This window comes from Battus philenor, unplaced genomic scaffold, assembly GCF_028537555.1.
Source record: "Battus philenor isolate CCGP_79_NKW_IND1 unplaced genomic scaffold, ilBatPhil1.0.hap1 SCAF_20, whole genome shotgun sequence".
Taxonomy (NCBI): domain Eukaryota; kingdom Metazoa; phylum Arthropoda; class Insecta; order Lepidoptera; family Papilionidae; genus Battus; species Battus philenor.
Genome location: NW_027181683.1, coordinates 1,006,786 through 1,030,044, shown reverse-complemented (window position 1 = coordinate 1,030,044; position 23,259 = coordinate 1,006,786). Strand labels below are relative to the sequence as shown.

At 34.8% G+C, this 23,259-nt stretch overlaps 1 protein-coding gene across 5 annotated transcripts in view; it reads right to left on the bottom strand.

The window, feature by feature from the left end:
• The window catches only part of LOC137923069 (juvenile hormone esterase-like), a 53,380-nt gene that overhangs the window by 7,152 nt on the left and 22,969 nt on the right, over nt 1–23,259 (bottom strand). For 2 of the 5 annotated variants that reach the window (XM_068766197.1, XM_068766195.1), the window contains one exon: nt 14,661–14,713. The exons of 1 other annotated variant lie outside the window; for it this stretch is intronic. In XM_068766197.1, coding sequence (XP_068622298.1) covers nt 14,661–14,698 — 38 coding nt within the window. In that variant the 5' untranslated portion in view covers nt 14,699–14,713. Of the gene's footprint in view, nt 1–8,422; nt 8,498–14,660; nt 14,714–17,627; nt 17,723–23,259 lie in introns of those variants that run through there. 2 more of the 5 variants (XM_068766194.1, XM_068766199.1) reach the window with 2 other exon arrangements.

Sequence of the window (23,259 nt, the reverse complement as noted above, 5' to 3'; positions counted from 1 at the left end):
ACAATCAGCGTGGCAATCCGTGTGACGCCTTGCGTCTGTAGGCTGCCACAATAAAACCTCATCAAATCGTGTACAGATTACGATTTTTTTTTATTTTTCTATTGATCTATTTATAAACTAGATATATAGTATATTTATTATTACTGAGTAAGAAAAGGACCAATATATAGCTACAGTGCAACGCCCGCCAGCCCGCTGATAAATGCACATGCGGTGCCAGTGCCAAACACAGAGTCCAATTCTGTGTTTGGCACTAATCGGTGTAACATTACTGCTGAAGATGCCCCGAGGAGGGGTGGAACACGTGTTGGGTGATTTAACGGTGGCAGTTGTGTAATTCGCATTGTTTGCCGCATGCGCATTTATCAGCGGGCTAGCGGGCTGTGCACTTTGTTGCACGACTACCACTGCATGTGCGGACGTGGCTAAATATTTGTCATCAAATCATTTAAATAAATATTTTTAGATACTAATGTTTAAATGCATTTATTAAACGGCTTCTTTTATTTCATAATCAAAATTTAACATGGCATTTTAATAGTCCCGCGTAGATGGGTTAAAGTCGTGTGGAGTCCATTTTGTTTTTTGCCCCGTTAACAATCAAGTTGACCCAACGTGGGGCTCCACATAGGCACACATTGGGAAACATCGCTATAGATTATCAATTTTTAAATATTTTAAATAAAGAAAACAAATATATGTTGCGGAATAAAAACCATTGTAATATGAATGTAGACAAGGAAAGAAAGGCGACGCGTGAAAGAAGATCAGAACGTGAAGAATGAAAGACTTTATGAAGGATATGGGGAAAAGAGAGAAATAATTTGTGAGGAAAAGAGAAAGAGCATTAAAAGTTAAACATGAAAAATATATCTACATCCGCTTTGTAACGTTACTGTCACAAATAAAGCCTTAATATAATAAAAGGAGGAACGAGAAGTCTCCAATACGTGGCCATGTAAAAAAAATGTAATAAAACTTGACTCAATCTAAGTTTTATGACAATAAATTCTTTGAACAAATAAACCCAATGCCTTCGTATAATTTTAAAGAAAATACAAAGGTTTAACAGTTTAGCTGAAGCGGTTAATTTCTGATATCGGAACTGCTCGATCATGTATATGACTCACTGCTTATTCTAGAACATTCGAAAATGAAGTCATGTATTCAATTCGAGTCAATTATAGAAAATACATTTAAATTTACATTTGTTCGTTTTAAATACAATGCATTACAAATAATTACTTTATTTTTTTACAAATTTAACTTGTTTTAGTTTGACTAATCAAAGTTAATATTGGTTTTTAAAACCGTCATTGTGGGTAGAATTAGAAATTTCTGCGCAGATAGCTCTAATCATTGAGGAGGTGAGAAATACGACGTTTGGATAAGGAAAGCTTACTCATCAGAGCAGCTATATAGATTTCTTGCCTGCCGGAGATCCTTGTCTAAATTTCTAAGGACGACGACTGGGGGGTTTTATCGGTAAAGGAGTTTTTTTAACCCTTTCCTTACCGCATTCCGTTTCGCCCAAGTAACGCTAAGGAAAACGGCCATGTGCGCCGCGAAGTGTACACATTGCATGACGGTAAGCTGATGTTAGAATTTTCTCATTTGTGTTACATATTTAAAGATTTTTCCTGGTATATTACTTAATTAAAAATAGAAGTAGGGATAATTTTTAGTAATTTATTTGGCTTTGATAAAAAACAGGGATCTACACATAAGCCCACATTACAAGGTGGACGCCGGCTAACTCCGGTGCTGATTACGAAAGGGTTATATGTATATATACACACACACATAACAGGTGGTGCAAAAGTAATGTCATAATTTGAATTTTCAGCCATTTTGTTATAGATTAAACAAAAACCATCCCTGTTGTTAAAAAAATTCACATGAAAGCGTAACGTTGATGACGTTGACAAAAGAGATAAAAAGAAAGAGAGAAGATGATAAATCACAGTGTCATTTGGCGCCATTTGTAAAAAATTAGGATACGTTCACATTATGACATAATTTTTGCGCCACATTATTGATATATTCTTTGCGATATATACACAAGGATATTTATTTTCTCAAGATTTTATTTCTTTTCCCTAATAGGATTAACATCGTCCGTTTTTTTGGGTAAGGTTTTCAAAAATATTTTTGTCAAAAACTCTCATTATATTTATAGCACAAGAACGTAAGGAATTTGACAATAATCACTTAAATTAGCCTAAAAATTATAATCTACACGTGACAACACATACCTAAGTAACTACGTAGGCGATTAGACAATTCGATAACGTTCCATTTGAAATACCAAACTGTTTTTTATCAAAAAGACGAAAATTATCCGAAAATATATATTACGCGTATATATGCTACGATGTTGTATAGATGCTATGTTGTTCATACTAATTTATAATAAATACATTTAAAAAACTTTTAAGTGATACGGTTTTATTTGATACCCATATTGTGGTGGTTGTGGAAAAATATGTACCTAGTCCGCCATATTGGAACGGCGTCCATCTTGAATTTTAAATTTTGACATAATCATCGTATTTTACTAGTGTAGCCCTTTCATTTGATACCCATATTGAGGGGGTAAAGGAAAAATATGTAATTCGCGCGTAATATCGGCGGCCATCTTAGATTTATAATGTTATTAATTTTATTATATTGTATTGTCATCTAAATTAAATGTGTGTACCAAATTTCAGATCAATCTGACAACGGAAAGGTGCTTAAATTTCAATTTCTAATTTTGACCCAATTAAATTCCGTACGGGTCGAACTAAATAAATTCCATAATATTTTTCACTATTAATTAATATTAATGATAATAGTATATTTATTTAATATAAAAGTCGGTAGATGTAGCGTGGGTAGGCGACTCACTAGATGGATTGACGACAGTAAAAGCCGACAAAAGACGACAAAGTAAAGCGTGCAGCGCAGTACATGTCATATTGGCGATATTCGGGTAAGAAGAAAGAATGTATGACACGAAACAACAAACAAACACTTTTCATATTTAATGGAATCAGGCGTTACCTCGCGGAAGTCCATACTAAGTAAGAAAAGGACCAATATTTAGCCACTTCCGCACATGCAGTGGTAGTCGTGCAATGTTACACCGATTAGTGCCAAACACAGAGTTACAACTCCTAAAGATGCCCCGTGGAGGGGTGAAACACGTGTTGAGTGATTTGGCGGTGGCGGTTGTGTGATTCGCATTGTTTGCCGCATACGCATTTATCACCGGGCTGGCGGGCGATGCGGCGGAAGTGGCTAAATATTGGTCCTTTTCTTACTTAAACACTTTTCAACTTCTAACTAGTTGACTGATAGCCAATGAAAAATTTATATATACAGGGTCTATCATAAATAGTGGATAATTTGTAAACTGGGGTCAACCCTGATGTCCAACATAAAAAAAAATATTTTAGGGTTGGCAACACTGTGAAAATTATCAATATTTTTTTTCGAAAATTTTACAGCGACTAGTAATTTGCTCATAACATTTATAGATTAAGGTATTTTTGTGTATTTTTTTAGTAATTTACTCAAAAATGAAAATTAACATTAAAATTTATTTTAATATTTGTTTCTTACTCTTTGTCAAGTTTTAACTATTCATTGTGAAGAAATAATGTACTACACCATTATTGTCTATAGTTTTAAAAACTAACTCAGTTTGTCCATTTTCTAAAATGGTATAATAATTAGTGCTTGATAAGCAAAATTATTTTATAGGAGCGAAAGAACTCATCGCGGTCAGAAAGTTATTTTCCCATAATGCGGCTATGTCCCTATTTAGGCAGCTTGAATAATTTAAATCATTTACACAATAAAAAATGCTATTGTATAATATATATATATAAATTCTCGTGTCACGGTGTGCGTGACTGAACTCCTCCGAAACGGCTCGACCGATTTTCGTGAATCTTAGCGCGCATATCGGCCAGGCTAGAGAATCGGACAACATCTATTTTCCATCCACCTAAATGTTAAGGTTGGTCCACCCCTAATTTTTTTCTTATTTTTAGACAAAAATTTTTGTTTTTATTTTTTTACGATACAGTTTACAAAATACATACAACCCTAATTTTTCACCCCTCTACGATCGACCCCTATTTATTTGTTAATTAAAAACTTTAATTTTTTTGGCAAAACGTTCACGGGATCTTGTATATATATATACAACTATATATATAGTTGTATATATATATACAACTATATAGATAGTTTCAACTATATATATATATATAGTTGAAACTCAAGCACCCTCTTTCCACAACCACACTCACTGAGAACGAATGGAAGTCTAATCACAGACACAGTTTAGTTTATTTTAATAAATTGCAATTGCACAGACAATACAACTTTTTTTGTCTATAATTCTATTAGGCGTCTGATTAATATAAGCGTTTAATTATGATTATCTCAAAACGTCCACTGCTGGGGATACCCCTCTGACAGACATCCCAAATATAATTGTTTAATGCAATTAAAGTATAGTAAAAGTAATAAAAAGGCTTATCCACGTTAAGAATGTTACGTTTCACATGTGTATTGAACTTTTTTAACAACATGATTGCATTTGCGTGCGAATGTATTTTAACATGATTGCTTGCATTTCTAAGAACATCATAATGAAAGTGGACAGAAGAAATTGCATTGGAGAAAATTAAACATCGGAATCGGAATGATTACGGTATTAACTTTGCCTTCCATTTATATTAAAGCCTATAGTTTCTGGATAATCTTACATACAACTTATGTATATTAATAATCCGTTAATTTGAAATCCAATGAATCTAGGTCAACGATCAATCGGCATATGCCTAGTTTTTCAAAATTAGCCTTTTCACTCTAAGCTATGTATGTATTTTTTTTATTTCGTTCCACCCCTATTTTGTTGGGAACAGGGATTTACTTTAATTATTAAAATTTTTCACTTCTTTTTTTATTATTTTCATACTCTTCTTCCATTCTTCACAAACTCTATCATTCATACCACTAAAAGATATTTATCTCTATAAGAAATCTACCACTACAAAAGATACCTACCACTAGAAGAAACATACCACCATAAGACGCCTGCCGTAAAAAAGACCTACCACTAAAATACACCTAACATTACACGAGATCTGCAACTACAAAAGACCTTCCCCTACAAGAACTTACTACTAGAAGAAACGTACCTCTAAAAGAAGCATACCACTTAAAGACACCTCGATAAGAAATCTACCATTATAAGACACATACCACTAGAACCCTTCAAGGTATTTTATAGTGTCAGGTCCCCTATACACACAAAATACTTACCACTGAAAGAGACATATTACTAAAAGAGACACCACTACAAGAACTACCTTTCTTACACAAGGCCTACAACGACAAGAAACCTTCCACTAGAAGACACCTATAAGAATATACCTACCACTTCAGGAAATATACCACTATAAGTGCCCTCCATTTACAAAAAAGATATAAGATCACTTAAAAGATTTTCCAAGAATAGAGAGTTGAGAAAATTTGAAGTAAACAGCTAATAAGTTACATAAGAGTAAACATATTCTAACAAATGCGCAGAGCGTTCGTTTCGGTCGACAGTAAATAGGTTTTCGGAGGTAATGAAAGTCGCATCTCGTGCCAAAATGTTAGTTGCTTCTGGGTCGACTCGCCTTTTTAAATTTTTATCTCGGCTCGCGTTTGATATACGACTAGTTGAAGACGGCGCACATAACTTTCTTGCCAACTTAGGTAGGTTTTATTACACAGAGATACGTGTTCGCCAAATTGGTTGAACTCTATTATATAATGCAAAACTACGTCAGATGAAACTAGTTTAAAAGTTTATTAGTGTTATGGAATCATAGATCATATATGTAAAAGATTTAATGTGGTAATACCCTCAATTGATGTATGGTATAAATCAAAAATCGAATGTTTCAGATATATTTTTTTATCCTTTATAGGCGTAGCATTTGTCCTTTTGTCTTAAACGATGACGAGGTCAATGATTGACGATCATAGATACAATTATCTGGAAACAATAATGACGGTAGGTTGTTCCATTCCATGTTTGTGTGTAAAAAATATTAGCAAAACATTCAGTGCGGGTAGAACGAATTTTCGTATACATATGTCGTTATAAATAACTTAATCATATTAATATATGTAAGTAACTGTTTTTAATATTTGGATGTATAAATATGTCAGTCGATAGATGTTCACTGTAAGGCATAGACATCACCCAAAGATCTTCACTATCTCTGGTCTTGTACTGCCATCATCAAGCGAATTTTTGCATTCTTCACTATGTTGTCGATTCACCGTCTACCGACTCTGAGTCGTCACTAGAAAACCTTTCGGCCCTTATGAAATAAAAAATAACTACTGTTTACTGTCTATACGTGTAGATATTGTACAGTCAGAAATTATTGATCTATTAAAAAAAAGTATATTATTGTATCTAAGAATATGATACTGATGTTAATGCGTGGAATTAAATGTTGTTGATACTTAGAATCTAATTATTGCTGCGTTCTTTATAAAACTATATTTGTAAAGAGCAACTGTTGAGTTTTGAGCCGACGGTAGCTTCCTGTAGGGACAACAATGCCGACATTTAACGTTGATCGACGATTCGAAAGTTCGTATAAAGAATATTTTGATTTTGATTTGAAGTAGATGTGAATGTTTTACACCTTTTTTTGGCAAATTAGCTATATATTCACAGATTTCAAGCTTGTACGAATATAGCTAATCGTCCTGTATGTTAGAATATGTGTATATAATTTTAGTATTGCTTTTTAATAATTGATAATTTGTTATATAGTTTGACCATTATATTAGGTCTTAATATCTTGTAATAAATCTTTCTCACAAGCTTCCTAATGGAACTATTGAGTAACCTAAGCTCTCTGTCAATTTTAATTTGCAAAAAAATGGTAATTACCAGTCCAGTGACCTTTTTTAAAAATGTTGTTGTTTATCGTGAGAAAGGAGGATTTAGTTGAATTCATGCACATACATTATTCAACCTATATGTAGATGCACACACACTAAAACTACATCTTAACTCTGTTATATGTTATGATATATTCAACTTATTATAATTTAGGTTAAAAAATCGCGTCATTATTTTTTTTTTGATACTGGCATCTCTTTTTGGGAACTTCTCGTTCTCTGCTACCATGTGTGAAGCAAGAACGTTACAACTAGGGCAAAGTGTTTTTTGAATTTATAGTTTAATTTCACTTTCTCCTTTCATCTTTCACAATTCTTATATTGCTATTTCCTTCTGTCCTTCAAGAATTATCTTTCTTCACATTTAAATCATCAGCCTTGCATCACCTTCCTTTATCTATGTACCTAGACCACAGTTTGTTATATTATTATTTACTGGACCTATAATGCTTTATTCACGACTAGCATGGTATCTTGTTCGCTACTTTTTGACTTATTTCCGAGGCTTATCCTTTTCTATTGTAATTGTATAGTACAAATTTTGTAAAATTCTAGAAATACAGGGCGACTATTGCCGTCGCCCATAAGAGAGGCGATTTTGCCTTGTTCGATCCTCTGCACCAATTCGACCTCAGAATCAAGCGGAGAAAATTCTTTATTGTAAGGTAGGTATTATTTTATAAACACTTGATTGTTATATTGTAATTAATACAGAGTATATTTCGTCTATTTTTCTAGGATATTAGACATTTTATTGGAACAGGTGGTAGGCATAACTTGAGGTCAATAAGAGATATAATCCATAGTATGTTGAATAGAGATTTTTTAAATTGGAATTATGGTTAGATGAATTGCTTTGCAATTTTTATTGTGAATGGTATAAGCGATAGGCTGAAGCGTTTATATCTCTCCACACTTTGATACGTTATTACTAATAATATGAAAACATTCTTTGAAACTGTTTTGTCACTTAAATAATGTTTGTGACAAAAGACATGCTGACATCAAGGTTCCTAAAGTTACTGGTAAAGTTATTTCTCCGACATATCTTTTTTCATTTATTTGTAATATTTTATAATAGATCAGTGTTTCCCAATGTCGTTCCCACGCCTCACATAAGGACAATTCAAAGGAGGACTCGACACGAGTTCAAGTCTTTAGGAGAGCATAAGAATTTTAGAAAGGCTATGAGGTATGGCATTTAAAATGTTGAAAAATATTGCTATAGACAATAAATCTATCTTAAATTTTAAATATAAATTATTTCAATAGTCACAAACCTGATATATACTTTAAGTTCAAAGTTCATTACGTCATTGTTTCGTAACATATATGTATATTAAGAATTGATTTTAGTTCGTAAATGGAAGCACTTTATATACCGTGAAAAGCAGGATTAAGACATATGAAAGATGATATGTAGTAATAAATAGTTATTTGATTGAAAACTCACCGATACTGCAAATTTGGCTAATCTCAAGTAACGTGGAAGATGTAACACTTCGCGGCCCAAACTGAGCCGCGACAAAGCGCGACAACCGATGCTATCCGATAAACTCCGATTAGATACCACTGCTGATATAATCCTGTGATCTTTCGCAACACCACTTCAATGTAAACGCCCCCTTTATTTATTTCTTATAAGATTAAATATTAACAATGTTAGACAAAGTAGTGTTACGTATTGTGGGTTCTGACTAGAAATGAAACACTGGTTCACAAGGAGTCCTTTATTCACAAATCAGATGGTCACCCTACTTTAACACAAATTATACTTTCGCTGCAGTTGTGTAAGTTTGTGTATTTTTCTTTACAAAGTGCTTGGGTGGTAGCTCATCACCGTCCTTATCACATATACAGTTGTTACCAATCACCCTGTATTTTCCATCTGACTAGTGGTGATATTAATTTCATATAAATTAGCATAGAAATCTATCTGCTATTAATACTCCAGGGTGAATATCACATAGTCTTGTGTCTTCAATACGAATTTTACAAATTCACAAACGATATACATTCGATACGTTATCTATACAATCAGAGACATAAAACCATTATCAGAGAGATTTAAAATATTTTTTTGTCAATCCGTGCGCCTCGATAACACTTGTAGGAGAATGAAAGAGATGGAAATATAGGATGTGACAAGGTTTGACGTATTTTTACGTGAGCATAAATGAGTAATAATATTTAACTGGAATAAAAACTATGAATCATCGTTAAATCTTTATTTCTTTTATCGCCCATCAATGAAAAGGTGGTGTACCTTTTCATTGATGGGCGTTGAGGCTATATAGTTCTGGAGACCAAGCGATAGAACGACCATTCATCAGTTGGAAAAACGACCATGTTGAATGTCGTAAGACCCTGAGTGCAACTTCCAATTGGTTCTATTTTAAATATGTGGGGGAGGCCTAACGGCTATAAATATACAATGAAAATATTAGAAGCAAGATCAAATTTTGTGTACCTAAATCTTTCGCACAAAGCGACTTTTTGTAGCGACGCACGTGTGTTAGTCGCATTTGCAATACGCAAAAGCAGGAAGGTAAGAGAACGGAGGTCATTGAATCGCGTTTTCGTTCTTTTCGTCTGTCAGAATCTCTTTCGTTCTTTTCTCATTCTTTTCCTTCTTTCATACACTTCACTCTCTTCTCCACAATTTTCACTTCACATAATTTTTCTTTATTCTACTTTATACATTATACATTTTTCCTCGAATTTATTTTACGTATTCTCTTTTACATTATTATATTCTAATGACTTTTTTTTGTCTAGATATTTAGTTCTTTCTCTTTGATTATCTGACTGTAACATCAGATAATAGCGTGGCGAAGTTCCTTGTCACTTATTTGAGAGGCGATATCGTCGTCCTCTTTCTCTTTTTGTCAACTTCCAAATCCTTCCTGAATCTATCAAATGTGGAATAATAGGGTGCACTACCGTTACCAAAGCACGAGGACCTCTCCTTGAGCTTAAGCTGATGAAGGTACTCCGAGAATCCTCTATGCACTTGGCGAAATGCTAGCGTCAGTTATTGGGACACAAAATTGTATATTTTTAGTTTTCTAGATAAAACTGTAGCAAGGTATGCATCGATCGGCAAACGTGGCCAGTCGCGGTGAACATAGAACTATTTTTACTTGATCTGGTATTTCAGTGACATGAATACTAAGCAGCCTGTTTTGTCCATTCGTCGACTCTATTTGCTAGTTTACTATGTTTAGTTTAAAAATCTAAAAACATTATGTTATACAAAGGCTTTTTTGTTATATGTATAAGGCTTTAAATCGGTGAATGTATACCTTATTCGCTATAAATTAATATATGGTGATAAATAATATATAACATAATGAAATGATTAGCTGAAGTAATCGATATAGTCCAGAATTGGAAACAAAGCGGTAGTAGGGAGGCCGATTCCAACCAAAGTCCTATTGAAAATATATAATAAATAATATATATAATAAATGATGATACGTAAAAGACAAATATTTTTTTGGTGACAACTTTTTTTATTCGATAAAAAAAGATCAACACAAAGTTATTCTAACTAAAATAAATTTAAGATTTGTGTTAAAAAAATTATAAGAAATATGTAAAATCGATACACAAAGAACAGGATGGCAAGACGTCATCAGTTCCTTTCGATCCAGGATGTGTGACGTAAGCGACGAGAGAACTAAACCATTGTTTGTTAATGAGGAATAACTTTTGTCCCACGCAATATTACCTTAATATACGCCAATAAAATAATTTAGATATCAAATTAAATATCAACTGACATCCTCGGGCTGTGTAAGTCCAGCGGTGGTAGCAATATCACGTTACACACGTGCATGTATCACACGGACGAGACTCAAGATACGATCTCAAGATTCATCGATGTGAATACAGCAACCGCCGCACAGACACTAGCACAAGACCTGAGGATGCCAATATGGAATAGGGTAAGGATCCAAACGGGATCGGCAGAGGACAGATCCAGCTCGGAGACGACGCCGTCAGCACAGGAATGCGCCTCGCGACGGCACTCCGGTGAATGGTGTTCCCCTACCATAAACGGGGCCTTCGGACGAGACTCAAGATGCAATCGCAAGATTCGTCGATGTGAATACGGCAACCAGCGCACAACCTGAGGAAGCCAATATGGATAGACGAGGAAGTGCTTCCACGAAACTTAATTTTAACAACTGAACATTATATGAGTCGTTAATAATATACAAGACAACAAGAGTTTAAGATTTTTGTTGGGAAATAGTAATAGACTTAACATGTTAAGTGTCACGTTTCTTAGGGACTTCCCCGTCAGGCCACGCGCGCAATATTGGCAAAATAGAATATTCTAGATGGAAATTTCGATACGTATTCGCTCTATTATTTTTACTATAGTATTCATTTCAATATTACCTTATTGTAATAAATTCCATTAAAATTTCCTGTAAAATGTTAAATTTTTACATTTATTATCGTATTTTATAATATCAGCCACCGGTGACTGACGCGGCCTAAACAGAAAGGTCGGTGTCATTCATCGGCGACTGACGCAGCCTAAACGAAAAGATCAGTGTCAGTCACTGATGACAGACGTGGCCTTAACGGAAAGATCAGTGTCAGTTACTGGTGACAGACGCGACCTAAACTGAAAGTACGGTGTCAGTCACCGGTGACCGACTCGACCTAAACAGAAAGGCCATTGTCCGTCATCGGTGACTGACGCGACGCAAACGGAAAGGTCGGTGTCAATCCGGTAACTGATGCGGCTTACACGGAAAGGTCGGTGGTGTCAGTCACTGGTGACTGACGCAGTCTAAACGGTTAGATAGGCTTCAGTAGCCGGTGACTGACGCGTCCTAAACGGTAAGATCGGCATATTTTCAGTGTTAATTAAAAGAATTTGAAATACCCCCAAAAACTTTAATTTTAGAGGGTAGAATGAAAAGCATACATTTCATTACGAATACACAAGTATATATTCGTATGTTATTCGGCAAACGTGACACAATAGAAACCTCGCAACCCAAGTACGCATAACAATTGCAATGTAATCCCCCCTATTTAGGATACATAAAAGCCTGTTAGGCCTCCTAATGACTATGATTAATAGATTCATGTATACATACAATACGTCTATGAATAATAAACACGTTGTTACTGATAAGGACGATTTGCAATAATTGCTTACTGATATTTGGCACTCCTCTTTTTTGGTTTCAGAGGGAAATCTTTCGGATGTTCAGGATGCTCTGCTTCTGGGTGGAAGACAGGGTTGTGTGGGATTCCTACCAACTAAAACCCTCTGGTGATCGCCCTCTGCGCTATGCGGGGATCCGCAGTATCTCCCAGTCTTGTGCTGTGATATTTCAGATAGCCGGTTTCAGGGTATGCATGGTTCACGTTACTCCCGAAAGCCTTGTGGTGCTATCATGATGGTTTGAAATCACATCGATCCATCATCCGCCTCAGAGTCATTAAATAATGGAGAGCTTAGCCGCTCCCCAAAACATCCGCGACTGGATACAGGCCTCTTCCAATCTGTCCTATTTGAAATCTGGAAGGCATATTTCCAGCAGTGCTTATGTTTATGAAATCATTATTTCCACCATCATCATTATGGTGGTTAATTTTAAATGTCAGTCTAGTTACAGATGTCTTTGTATGTTACAGATAAGATGAGGAAGAACATGGCCACTTATTAACTGCTTGTGATAGTTGTGTCTCCACCGTGTTCTTCACCACATTACTTGATAACGTTACAACCGTGCTCTTGATGACACCAGTGACAATTAGCCATAGCCAAATTGACAGTTAATTCTGCCCATTTTTAATCTATAATATTGCCAACTGGGTAGTTGACTAAAGAAGTCAGTAATTTTAATAATGTCTTACGAGGTACGGTACAGAGGCAGGTTCAGGAACTGTCACCCTCTGTGTTTGGCACTAATCGGTGTAACATAACTCCTGAAGATGCCCCGTGGAGGGGTGAAACACGTGTTGAGTGATTTGGCGGTGGCGGTTGTGTGATTCGCATTGTTTGCCGCATACGCATTTATCAGCGGGCTGGCGGGCGGTGCATTTCATTGCACGACTACCACTGCATGTGCGGAAGTGGCTAAATATTGGTCCTTTTCTTACTTAGGATGGACTTCCGCGAAGTAACGCCTGATTCCATTAAATATTTACGATCACCCTCTAATCTCAGGGGCCAAAGATCGAGGTGGTCATCGCTGACCTTCGAACAACAGACACCCTCGAGCTGTATAAGTGTCCAGCGGTGGTGGAAATATCACGTCACACGAACACGTGCGTGTTTTGCACGGACGAGATTCGTGGTGCTATCACGATGGATTTAAAATAATCTTTAAATTTTTAAATGCAGATGATGTCAATTTATATATTTACGCAGAAGTTTAACTATATGTTTTATTATAATTTGCACTTATATACATTCGACAACTAGGTTTCTATTATTTTCGTGTACATTTTTGTAGTAGATAAATATTATTGTCTCAGCTTATAGACACCCACTGCAAGTCATAGGTCTCCCTCTAATATATCTATGAAGGGATATACCATAATCGCCACGATTGGCAGGCGGTTTGGCGATCGCAGTGTGGTATTCTGGTACACCTAGGACGCTGCTGCCCATCCTCCGGAAACTTATTTATGAGCTGTGGCGATCCTATATAATTAATAAATAGAATATGAATTATATATTAGTATCCCGGGAACAGAACCCGCGACTTACCATCATAATTCAAACAATTTTAACCGACATTTTTTTATTAATTTTGTCAAGTGGATCATATTTTGAATTGACGTTGATTTATGGGATTTATCATCTGTATAATCATAAATAAACACAGTTCACCACTATGAGAGCACATAAAGAAGTATGATAAAAAGCCGATCCTACAGACGATGCTTTTCTTTAGGCTATAGATGATCACTGCAAGATATAAGTCTGACCAAAGATCGCCACGATGGTCATGCACTACCCCCAATAACTACGGGCTTTCTTATCGACTTGGTCATTCAGGGGCGGCTTAACCTATAGTACAGGGTCTGCTATGCACACGAGCACGTCGCAGCTAAGGGCATCATCTTGGCAAGATATAAGTCTGACCAAAGATCGCCACGATGGTCATGCACTACCCCCAATAACTATAGGCTTTCTTACCGACTTGTTCATCCGGAGGCGGCTTAGACTATAGTGCATGGTGTGCAATGCACACGGGTGGCGTCGTCTGAGACAGCTAAGATCAGGAAACTATTGCGGTTCGCCGCTTAGTTTCGCTGGATATGCTACAGGCATAAAAACAACGAGTGTTATTCTGCCGTCATAAGAAAAAAGGCCGTAACTGATACCATACTGTAAACTATACCTTCTTATAAAATAGGTTGTTGGAATATGAAAAATTTTCTTGTTACGACGGCTACATTAATAGTTATAGCCGCGAAGTGGGGGGGGGGTCAGGCCTAGGGGGCGCTACACGAGCTAAAGCCGCCCCTGTGGTCACCTCTTACCACAAGTAGAGTAAACAGTATTTATGTAGGAAATAATTTTAGATATAGTAATTTTTAGTTCAAGTATATGTTGTATATGTTAATATATATATTAGTAAGCTTTAATGATACATGCGGGTGCAGTTAGCGGGTTATCTGGAAGCGACGCGACGGGACTAACTCACCGCAGGTCATCGATGAAGTCGTTCACCGCTGCTATCATATCTTCGAGCTTACACTGCAACCAAACATACGTGTGAACACGGACACAAACATATATTTTTATTACTACATACAATGTATATGTCGTATATAATTAATTTTTGAAAAATGTAACTATTATTATAATACACTAGCTGATCCGGCAAACGTTGTTTTGCAAAAAAAAATGATATTTTAATTTACAAATAAAAATAAGGGTTGATCGTAGAGGGGTGAAAATTTATGGTTGTATGTATTCTTGTATGCTGTATTATAAGAAAATAAAAACAAAAAATTTCGTTAAAAAATATTTTTTTTTAAGTGTGAACAACCTTTATCACTTAGGGGTATAGAAAATAGATAGTAGCCGATTCTCAGACCTACTGAATGCGCATATTAAATTTGGTAAAAATCAGTCAAGCCGTTTCAGAGGAGTTCAAGTTCGAACACCGTGACACGAGAATTTTATACATTAGATTATTTTCTGATGGCAACACTATAATAGGTATAAAATCATTTTCAAATTTAATAACACAGTCAACGACTGACATATATACTCAGTGTTGCCTTATATTATATTATGGTTTAAATTTCATTGTATGTACTCAATAATTTCGAACGAAATTGTTTTTTAAGATACGAGAGAATACGACAATATATCAATATCACTAACTATTGTTACAAAAAAAAACTTTTTTTAATGTACATAACATTAATAATATTACAGTGTGTTAGTTTAATATATTTATTTTAAACCATTAAACATATATAAATTATTTGAAGGCTTCAATACAGTTCTTTAAATATTGAGGCAAGCTATAAATGGCAGCATGCACTTTATGGAAAAATTCTTTAGTCAATCCTATGGGTTGTTTAAGGGACTTCAAATTTTCATGGTGTTTATATATATACCTACTTTATGTAACGCAATCCACTCTCTTTTAAAATCACATTTTTTATTATATTGGCGCGAAAAAATGAAAATATAATGACATAAATGACAGGTTTCAAATTCAAATGTAATATTTTGTTTATTTTTAATTATAATAGTATTTATAGCCAGACTAAATAGATAATGCTAATGAAGGTATATTTTTTTTTTCGGTGTTCTAAATATAAATCGGTAAAGTCGTTATTAAGTTATTAATTTACATATATATAAATTAATAACTTAATATTTTCGTAGAAGTTTAACTATATGTTTCATTGTAATTTGCACTTAAATACATTAGACAACTAGGTTCCTATTATTTTCGTGTACATTTGTGTAGTGAATAAATATCTTCGTCTTAGCCCATAGATAACGAATGCAAGTCATACGTTTCTAATATACACATGAAAGGATATTAATCGCCACGATTAACAGGCGGTTTGGCGATCGCAGTGTGGTATTGTGGTACACAGAGGACGCTGCTGCTCATACTCCAGGATCTTATTTGTGAGCAGTGGCAATCCTATATAATTAATAAAGTATGAAATATATATCATTATCCCGAGAACAGAACCCGCGACCTACCATCGCAATTCATACAACTATGTATATATTAATTTTTATTAATTATGTCGTGTCATATTTTAAGTTGACGTTGATTTATGGGACACTCTTAAATTCAAACATTTTTTAATCAGTTCAATTAGAAATTCCTCCCAGAGCTACAACTGCTAAAAATGATCATTATTATATTTTTACTAACTGTCGTCTTCTTTGTGAAAAAAATAGTACATTGTAACGAAACAACAGCGTGAAATATCTCGTTTTTCGCTTTACGTACCTAACATGCGAAGCAAACAGTTCGACTGCAAATTATAAAGTATATATTGGTTTATCTGTAGAAATCCTTTGCTTACAAGGTAATAACATATAATACCATCATAAAGTTTTTGACATCCGTTTTCCAGATTTGGGGAGTCCGTAAAATCATTGCTTGCAATATTGATTTATATTTTATATTGAAAAAATATATTAATATAATTCAAAGTTACAAACAATTTAAATATATTATCATTTTTAAATTGGCCACCTTTTTGATGACAACTCTGATAAATTATTTTTTTCATTTTTTTTATTTCGCTTTCTCCTTTCATCGTTACATTCTCTTATATTAAAATCTTCTGTCCTTCTCTATCTTTCTTCACATACAAACAGTCTTCCATGCATCACCTACCTTGATCTTATTTCAATACCATAGTTTGAAACATTATCACAATTTTGACTCAATTATTCCTAGTTTTATTTAAATGTAATCATAGCTATTTTATTATTTACAAACCTATATCGCTTTATTCATCACTAACATGGTTTATCATCCATTTATAATCATTCATGATGATGACATTGATACGACAAGAAAATAATAATACAGCTTTATATGACTTAAATTTTAATGCAATTGATCTCCTATATATCGGCAATTTAAAGCTAATATCCCCGATTTAACACTTGAAACAATTTTTATTTTTAATGACATATATTTAAATTATAATATACAATAAATTAGGATATTAAATAAGAATTTATAATAGTATAAAATAAATAAACTACAATGAAAAAATGTGATAATAACCAAGATATATATATATAAATATATATATACATATATATATACATATATATATATATATATATATATCTGAGGAACGAGGCGAAGGGTGTGAGGCGATTAATAGAAAGATAGAAAATTGAAAAATAAAAGAAGAGGATGGATAGACTACATGATGAATGATAGAAGAGTATAGAAATAAGGAGAAAAGTATGTGAATAAAACCATTTAAGAACTTCAAACCTTGTCCTGTACTATATGGTGTACATACCTCTCGTATGGTAGATAAGTACAGTTTTATAATTGTCTTTATTGTAATTACATTTGATTAATGTATCCTTTTATATTTCACGATAAAATAAGTAAGACAATATTTTCAAGTAAGATAAGTGTAAAGAGATATATACATACATTCATGTCGATGTGATATCCAGTGCAGTAGGATAAAAAGTGTTTAAAACCACTTGCTCTCGTCACTTGCACTTTCACTTGTAATGTCGAGCGGAAAGTGACTCGCCGACGCCGTTTCGGCAGAGAACCGGTTTCATATCAATATATATGCTAATTAAATACCCAAGTGACTGACTTAACTAAATACGGAGCCGGTAATGTAAACATGATATACACGTTCGACTTATCGGAGAAGCAATGTATAGAACATTCGATATATTTAATACACAATTACTTGTACAATGCAATTGATTCTCAAACTTTTATATCTAATATATAAAATTGTCGTGTCACGGTGTTCGAACTTAAACTCCTCCGAAACGGTTTGACCGATTTTTACCAAATTTTATATGCGTATTCAGATGTCTGAGAATCGGCTACTATCTATTTTCCATACCCCTAAGTGATAAGGGTGGTCCACCCCTAAATTTTATTTTTAACAAGCAGCATATATATTTAGAAATATTGTTTACATAGAACCTATAAATGACATCAGGTTAATAGAATTTATATTTAATGGAATCAAGCGTTACCTTGCGGAAGTCCATCATAATTAAGAAAAGGACCAATATTTAGCCACTTCCGCACATGCAGCGGTAGTCGTGCAACAAAGTGCACCGCTGCCGCTATCACTTGACTCTGTGTTTGGCACTAATCGGTGTAACATAACTCCTGAAGATGCCCCGTGGAGGGGTGAAACACGTGTTGAGTGATTTGACGGTGGCGGTGGGTGGTAGCTCGCGTTGTTTGCCGCATACACATTTATCAGCGGGCTGGCGGGCGGTGCACTTTGTTGCACGACTACCACTGCATGTGCGGAAGTGGCTAAATATTGGTCCTTTTCTTACAATCCAATCACCCTGTATATGTGACCAAAAATATCGAAGCGATCTCTACCAGACAACCTTTGGATGGTGATGAGAGATATAAAGGAGAGGGCAGTTTATGATATACATACATACATACATACAAATACATACATTGCTATTTATATATGTGGTTTAGATTATATTTTAGTTAAGCATATTATTAATTACAGTAACCTTTGGTTGAAGATGACACCATAGTGTTAAACGAAGTGTCAAAAAGTCGAAGAACGGTGTAACGTATGCCTGTGCCTTAAGATGATTATTTAGTAGATAAACGAGATTTGCCTCATCCCACATATATATATATATACATATATATATATATACGTGGAAAATAAATGCTACACAATATCATATAGTAGAAGCCAAGGAACTGATCTTTTACCATATTTTTAAATGCTGACAGCGATTTATTTAAAATATTAAACGTACAGTGTTTATATACTTTCACGACAATGTTTATTTAGTACATGTGTTGAAATTTCCTTATGTTATCAACTCACGTCGGTTTTTTTCGTATTTTTCTCGCTATCTCTGTACGACTGGCGTCTGTAATGACGTCATGTTCAAATTTATGCCCCGTCACTCATATTACGTAAGCATCTTGCAGTTTAAAGTGATCGGAATAGATATATTTACGAAGAATTATATCAATTGTGTATGTTATTATGGAAACCGTGGTTAAAGTAATTTAATATTAAAATTCATGTCATCCCTCCTCCTCCCTCCACCCCTCCTCAAACAGTCATGATGAGGGTCGTGTCCCCTGGACACGTAATTTATAGCTTTCTTTCGAGGTTAGTTTTTTAATATCTTTATAACGGTACTAAAGCAATACATATAAAGTAATGTCTTTAAGATGTGACATGAGTATTTAATGGAATCAGGCGTTAGCTTGCGGAAGTCCATCCTAAGTAAGAAAAGGACCAATATTTAGCCACTTCCGCACATGCAGTGGTAGTCGTGCAACAAATGCACCGCCCGCCAGTCCGCTGATAAATGCGTATGCGGCAAGCAATGCGAATCACACAACCGCCATCGCCAAATTACTAATCACATGTTTCACCCCTCCACGGGACATATTCAGGAATTATGTTACACCGATTAGTGCCTAACACTCTGTGTTAATAAAGTTGGCTAAATATTGGTCCTTTTCTTACATGTGACATGAGAGTATATTAATACAAAGTTGCAGAAAAAATACTTACTAAGTTTAAGAAGTCTAGATACATGTATAGCAAACTCAAGGAGCGTTCCATTATGTGCAACCAGTATAAGTCGATATCGCGAGGCAATCGACTACCAGCGCCATCTACCGATTCCGTCCGCAGTTACCAAGTTTCTACACATATATATAGGTAATGCACATGTCAAGTTGTCAACATTTTCATTATTATATTATTTATCCTTACTCCTGATAGAGTTGGTGGTCGACTAGACAGTCTTTTAAATTCTCCCACCGGCAAATTATCATCATCGATCATGTTTGGAGATAGACGCTCATAGATAAGGCATGGAGTTCCACACTGCGATGATCGGTCTTGCTCTACCCACACCTAGCGACTTCTTGCAACCATGACTATTTCCTCGGTTCACCTTTTTTTAACAAGATAGGCTGCCTTTTGGCGGAAAGACGGGGTTATGTGGGATTCCTATTCACTAAAACCCTTCGGTGGTCGTCTTCAGTACTTTTGGATGGACAGCAGGATGTACGAACCTCGCAGCTGCTCTTCAGTACTATTTCAAGACATATTCCGGGAGAAAGCTATGCCTACCCCGGCATCCTACACGAGACCACTTGGCGCTGGTCCCCACCCCCAACGCTCCGAACCCGATGCTCTTTTAGTCGCCTTACACAAGGTCGTCGGTTTAACTGGTGGAGGCCTGTCACGTCGCTACTACCGGTTCGTGTTGGCCATTTGAGGACTTTTCAGACTTGTCGATTACACGAGCGATGTTCCCCCCCCCCCCACTGCCATTTCAGACGAGTAATTATTGGTTATGTCGGTGATTTTAGTTTTTCTTTTCATCTCCACATTCGAGATTTCTGCGATGCCCCAAACCCTCTCCATTGCTGTCTAGGTGACTTTCAATCTTCTTAAAAGGTCTATCGTAAGCGACCACGTCTCAAATATGTATGTCATCACCAGCAACACACATATAAATGTTATTTTCAAAAGGTATTGTCTTTATATCTGAGATCAAGCGATCATCCTTTCATCAATATTACATTGTTGAATTCTAAAATACTTTGGACACGTTATACGAACGATGCCACGATGGAGGGATTTGGTGCTCAAGTCTATGGCTTTAAATCTAGTTAATTGCCCGGCTTTACAATGAATGGATAAAGGTAAGGGCTGTATATATGGGGGGATCCCCTTATATGTGTGAGTGTGCGTGTGTTTGCGTGCGTGTGTGTGTGTGTGTAAGTGTGTGCGTGTTAAAGATACCTTGGAGAGGGAATAATGGCTATCTACCAACCCTCGTCTCTGAACTAATAGCATAGAATTAAGGCCGTACATTCGAACGTGGGAGGATATATCAAAGGTTCTTATCTGCAATTGCCTTCACTTTCATAAACGAAAAAATAAACTTTCACTGCTTACGTTCAGTGAATGGAATTCTCAGATTGCTACTTTTGAAAGCTCAGTGTAAGTTTCTTTGTAATTCGAAAGCTTTCGAAATGTATACACTAATATCTAAATTCCCACTCCAGTTAGCAATTTGGTCAATAAAATCTAGTCATGTTTTTTAAATGTGGTTAATCATTGCAACTTATGCCTAACAGCTAAAATTGTTGCCTTATCGTTGACAAATAAAAAAAGGAATTTAATGGATCACTTTATTTATTTATTGTTTTAATAATAACAATGAATATTATTAATAAAGAATTCACTGCAATACTTAAGTACTGTATTGTTTCGAAGGTATAATACTGTTAGCGCTAAGGCTTTTATAGCTTCATCTGACATGAGTTCACGGAAGGTTCTGTGAACTATAGTGAAAACTAAGGCTTTCGTGTTTCAGAGTTTACATGTGACACTGGGACGGAGGTGGATGCGGTGAAGACGAGGGTTTCCTGGTAGTGTCAGTGTTGATGTTGGTGTAGTAAGTTTGGAATGAAGATTGGAGGGTATAGTGGACCATTAGCCATCTAAGAAAGGATACTGATCTTAGACTTAAATAATGAGATTAAATTTTCTATCATTGTTTTAATGTATACGATATTCTTTGCTGGATATATTTTGACGCCAAGCTATGGACAGGTATTTTAATGACACTGCAGTTTGTATGGATAAAGTGAATTATATAGTTTTCTATTATACCACTCAATTTTCCATTTGTTTACACGCTTTTAAAATTTTATGTGCGTTGTTAAAAATATTTTAAAACACTATCCGAATTGATGGAGTCATTTTTGAGTTTTGCAGATAATAAAATAAATATGAAATTTTGTTTTTATGTATAGATAGATACATAAATGATATATTTTTAAACTTGAGTTGATCATACATATATGAACATGATATAATTGGTTTTGTTTTGAACGAGAGGTCCCCAATAGCAGGGGCTGATAAAAAAAAATTTGCCTGCCTGTAAGTGGTCTGCAAAACCTACCCCAGAAGCCTTTAAATACATCTAGCAAAATTATATTATATTCTAGTGACTTTGATAAAGAAAAGTAACCGCGTGCAAAAGCTAGCAACAGATAAAAGTCAACGATGCACATTAAACATATCTAGAAATTAATAACGCAATATTAAAAGGTCGTTGTACCGGAGTCAATATTCTCAAGTATTTCTCGTGTTCCGTTATTTACGAGGTTTTTTTTTTATTTGACAAAATCCACGAGACGAGGACATTCACCTGATATGTGTTGAAGGTTTTACCTAGCGTATCATAGCTTAGATGAGCCTCTGGTTATTATAGCATATGCTCTGAACTATGAGGGTACTGCATTTTTTTGTTTTTGCATTTTAATAGTTTAATTTAGTTCATTTATTTCTTTATCTACAGTTTTCTTCTTTCTTCTTTGACAGTATCTTTCTTTCTTTTTCTTCTTTTCCATCTGCCATAAAATCATCGACTCCTTTAGGATTCTTATCATTCTTTTACCCATCTTTTGAAGATGTTTTCACCAAGAACACTAAAGAAATTCCTTTTTAGTCTCTAATAGTTTTATTGTAGTAAGGACTAAAAAGGATTAGAAATGTGATAAGGATAGCGTGATGCGCCGAAGCCAAACGACGCATTCAATTACCCCTTGCATGTTGCAATTGAGATAAGTGATTAGGTTATATGTACTTTCGATTAAGTCATATGCTATAAAGATAAAGATAAAATTCATTTATTCAACATTGGAACTTTTAAAAGAACAACTCATTAGATATAAATGTATAGTGAATATACAGGTTGATTACAAATAGATGTAAAAGCTTTATAGATTTCTGCTTACAAATGAGATATATATATATATATATATATATATATATATATATATATATATATATATATATTATATATATTGTATATATATATATATATATATACACACACCAATACCTCATTGCGTCGTGGTTACGTTCCAAAAAACAAACGCGAATTGAAACGCCGCAAAGTGAATTAAGATTTTCTATAGCAAACCATATAAAGATCGAAGATAGGTTCCAGGGTTACGAAAATACTACTTTTTAAAAAGAAAATTGAACAAAGTAAACATT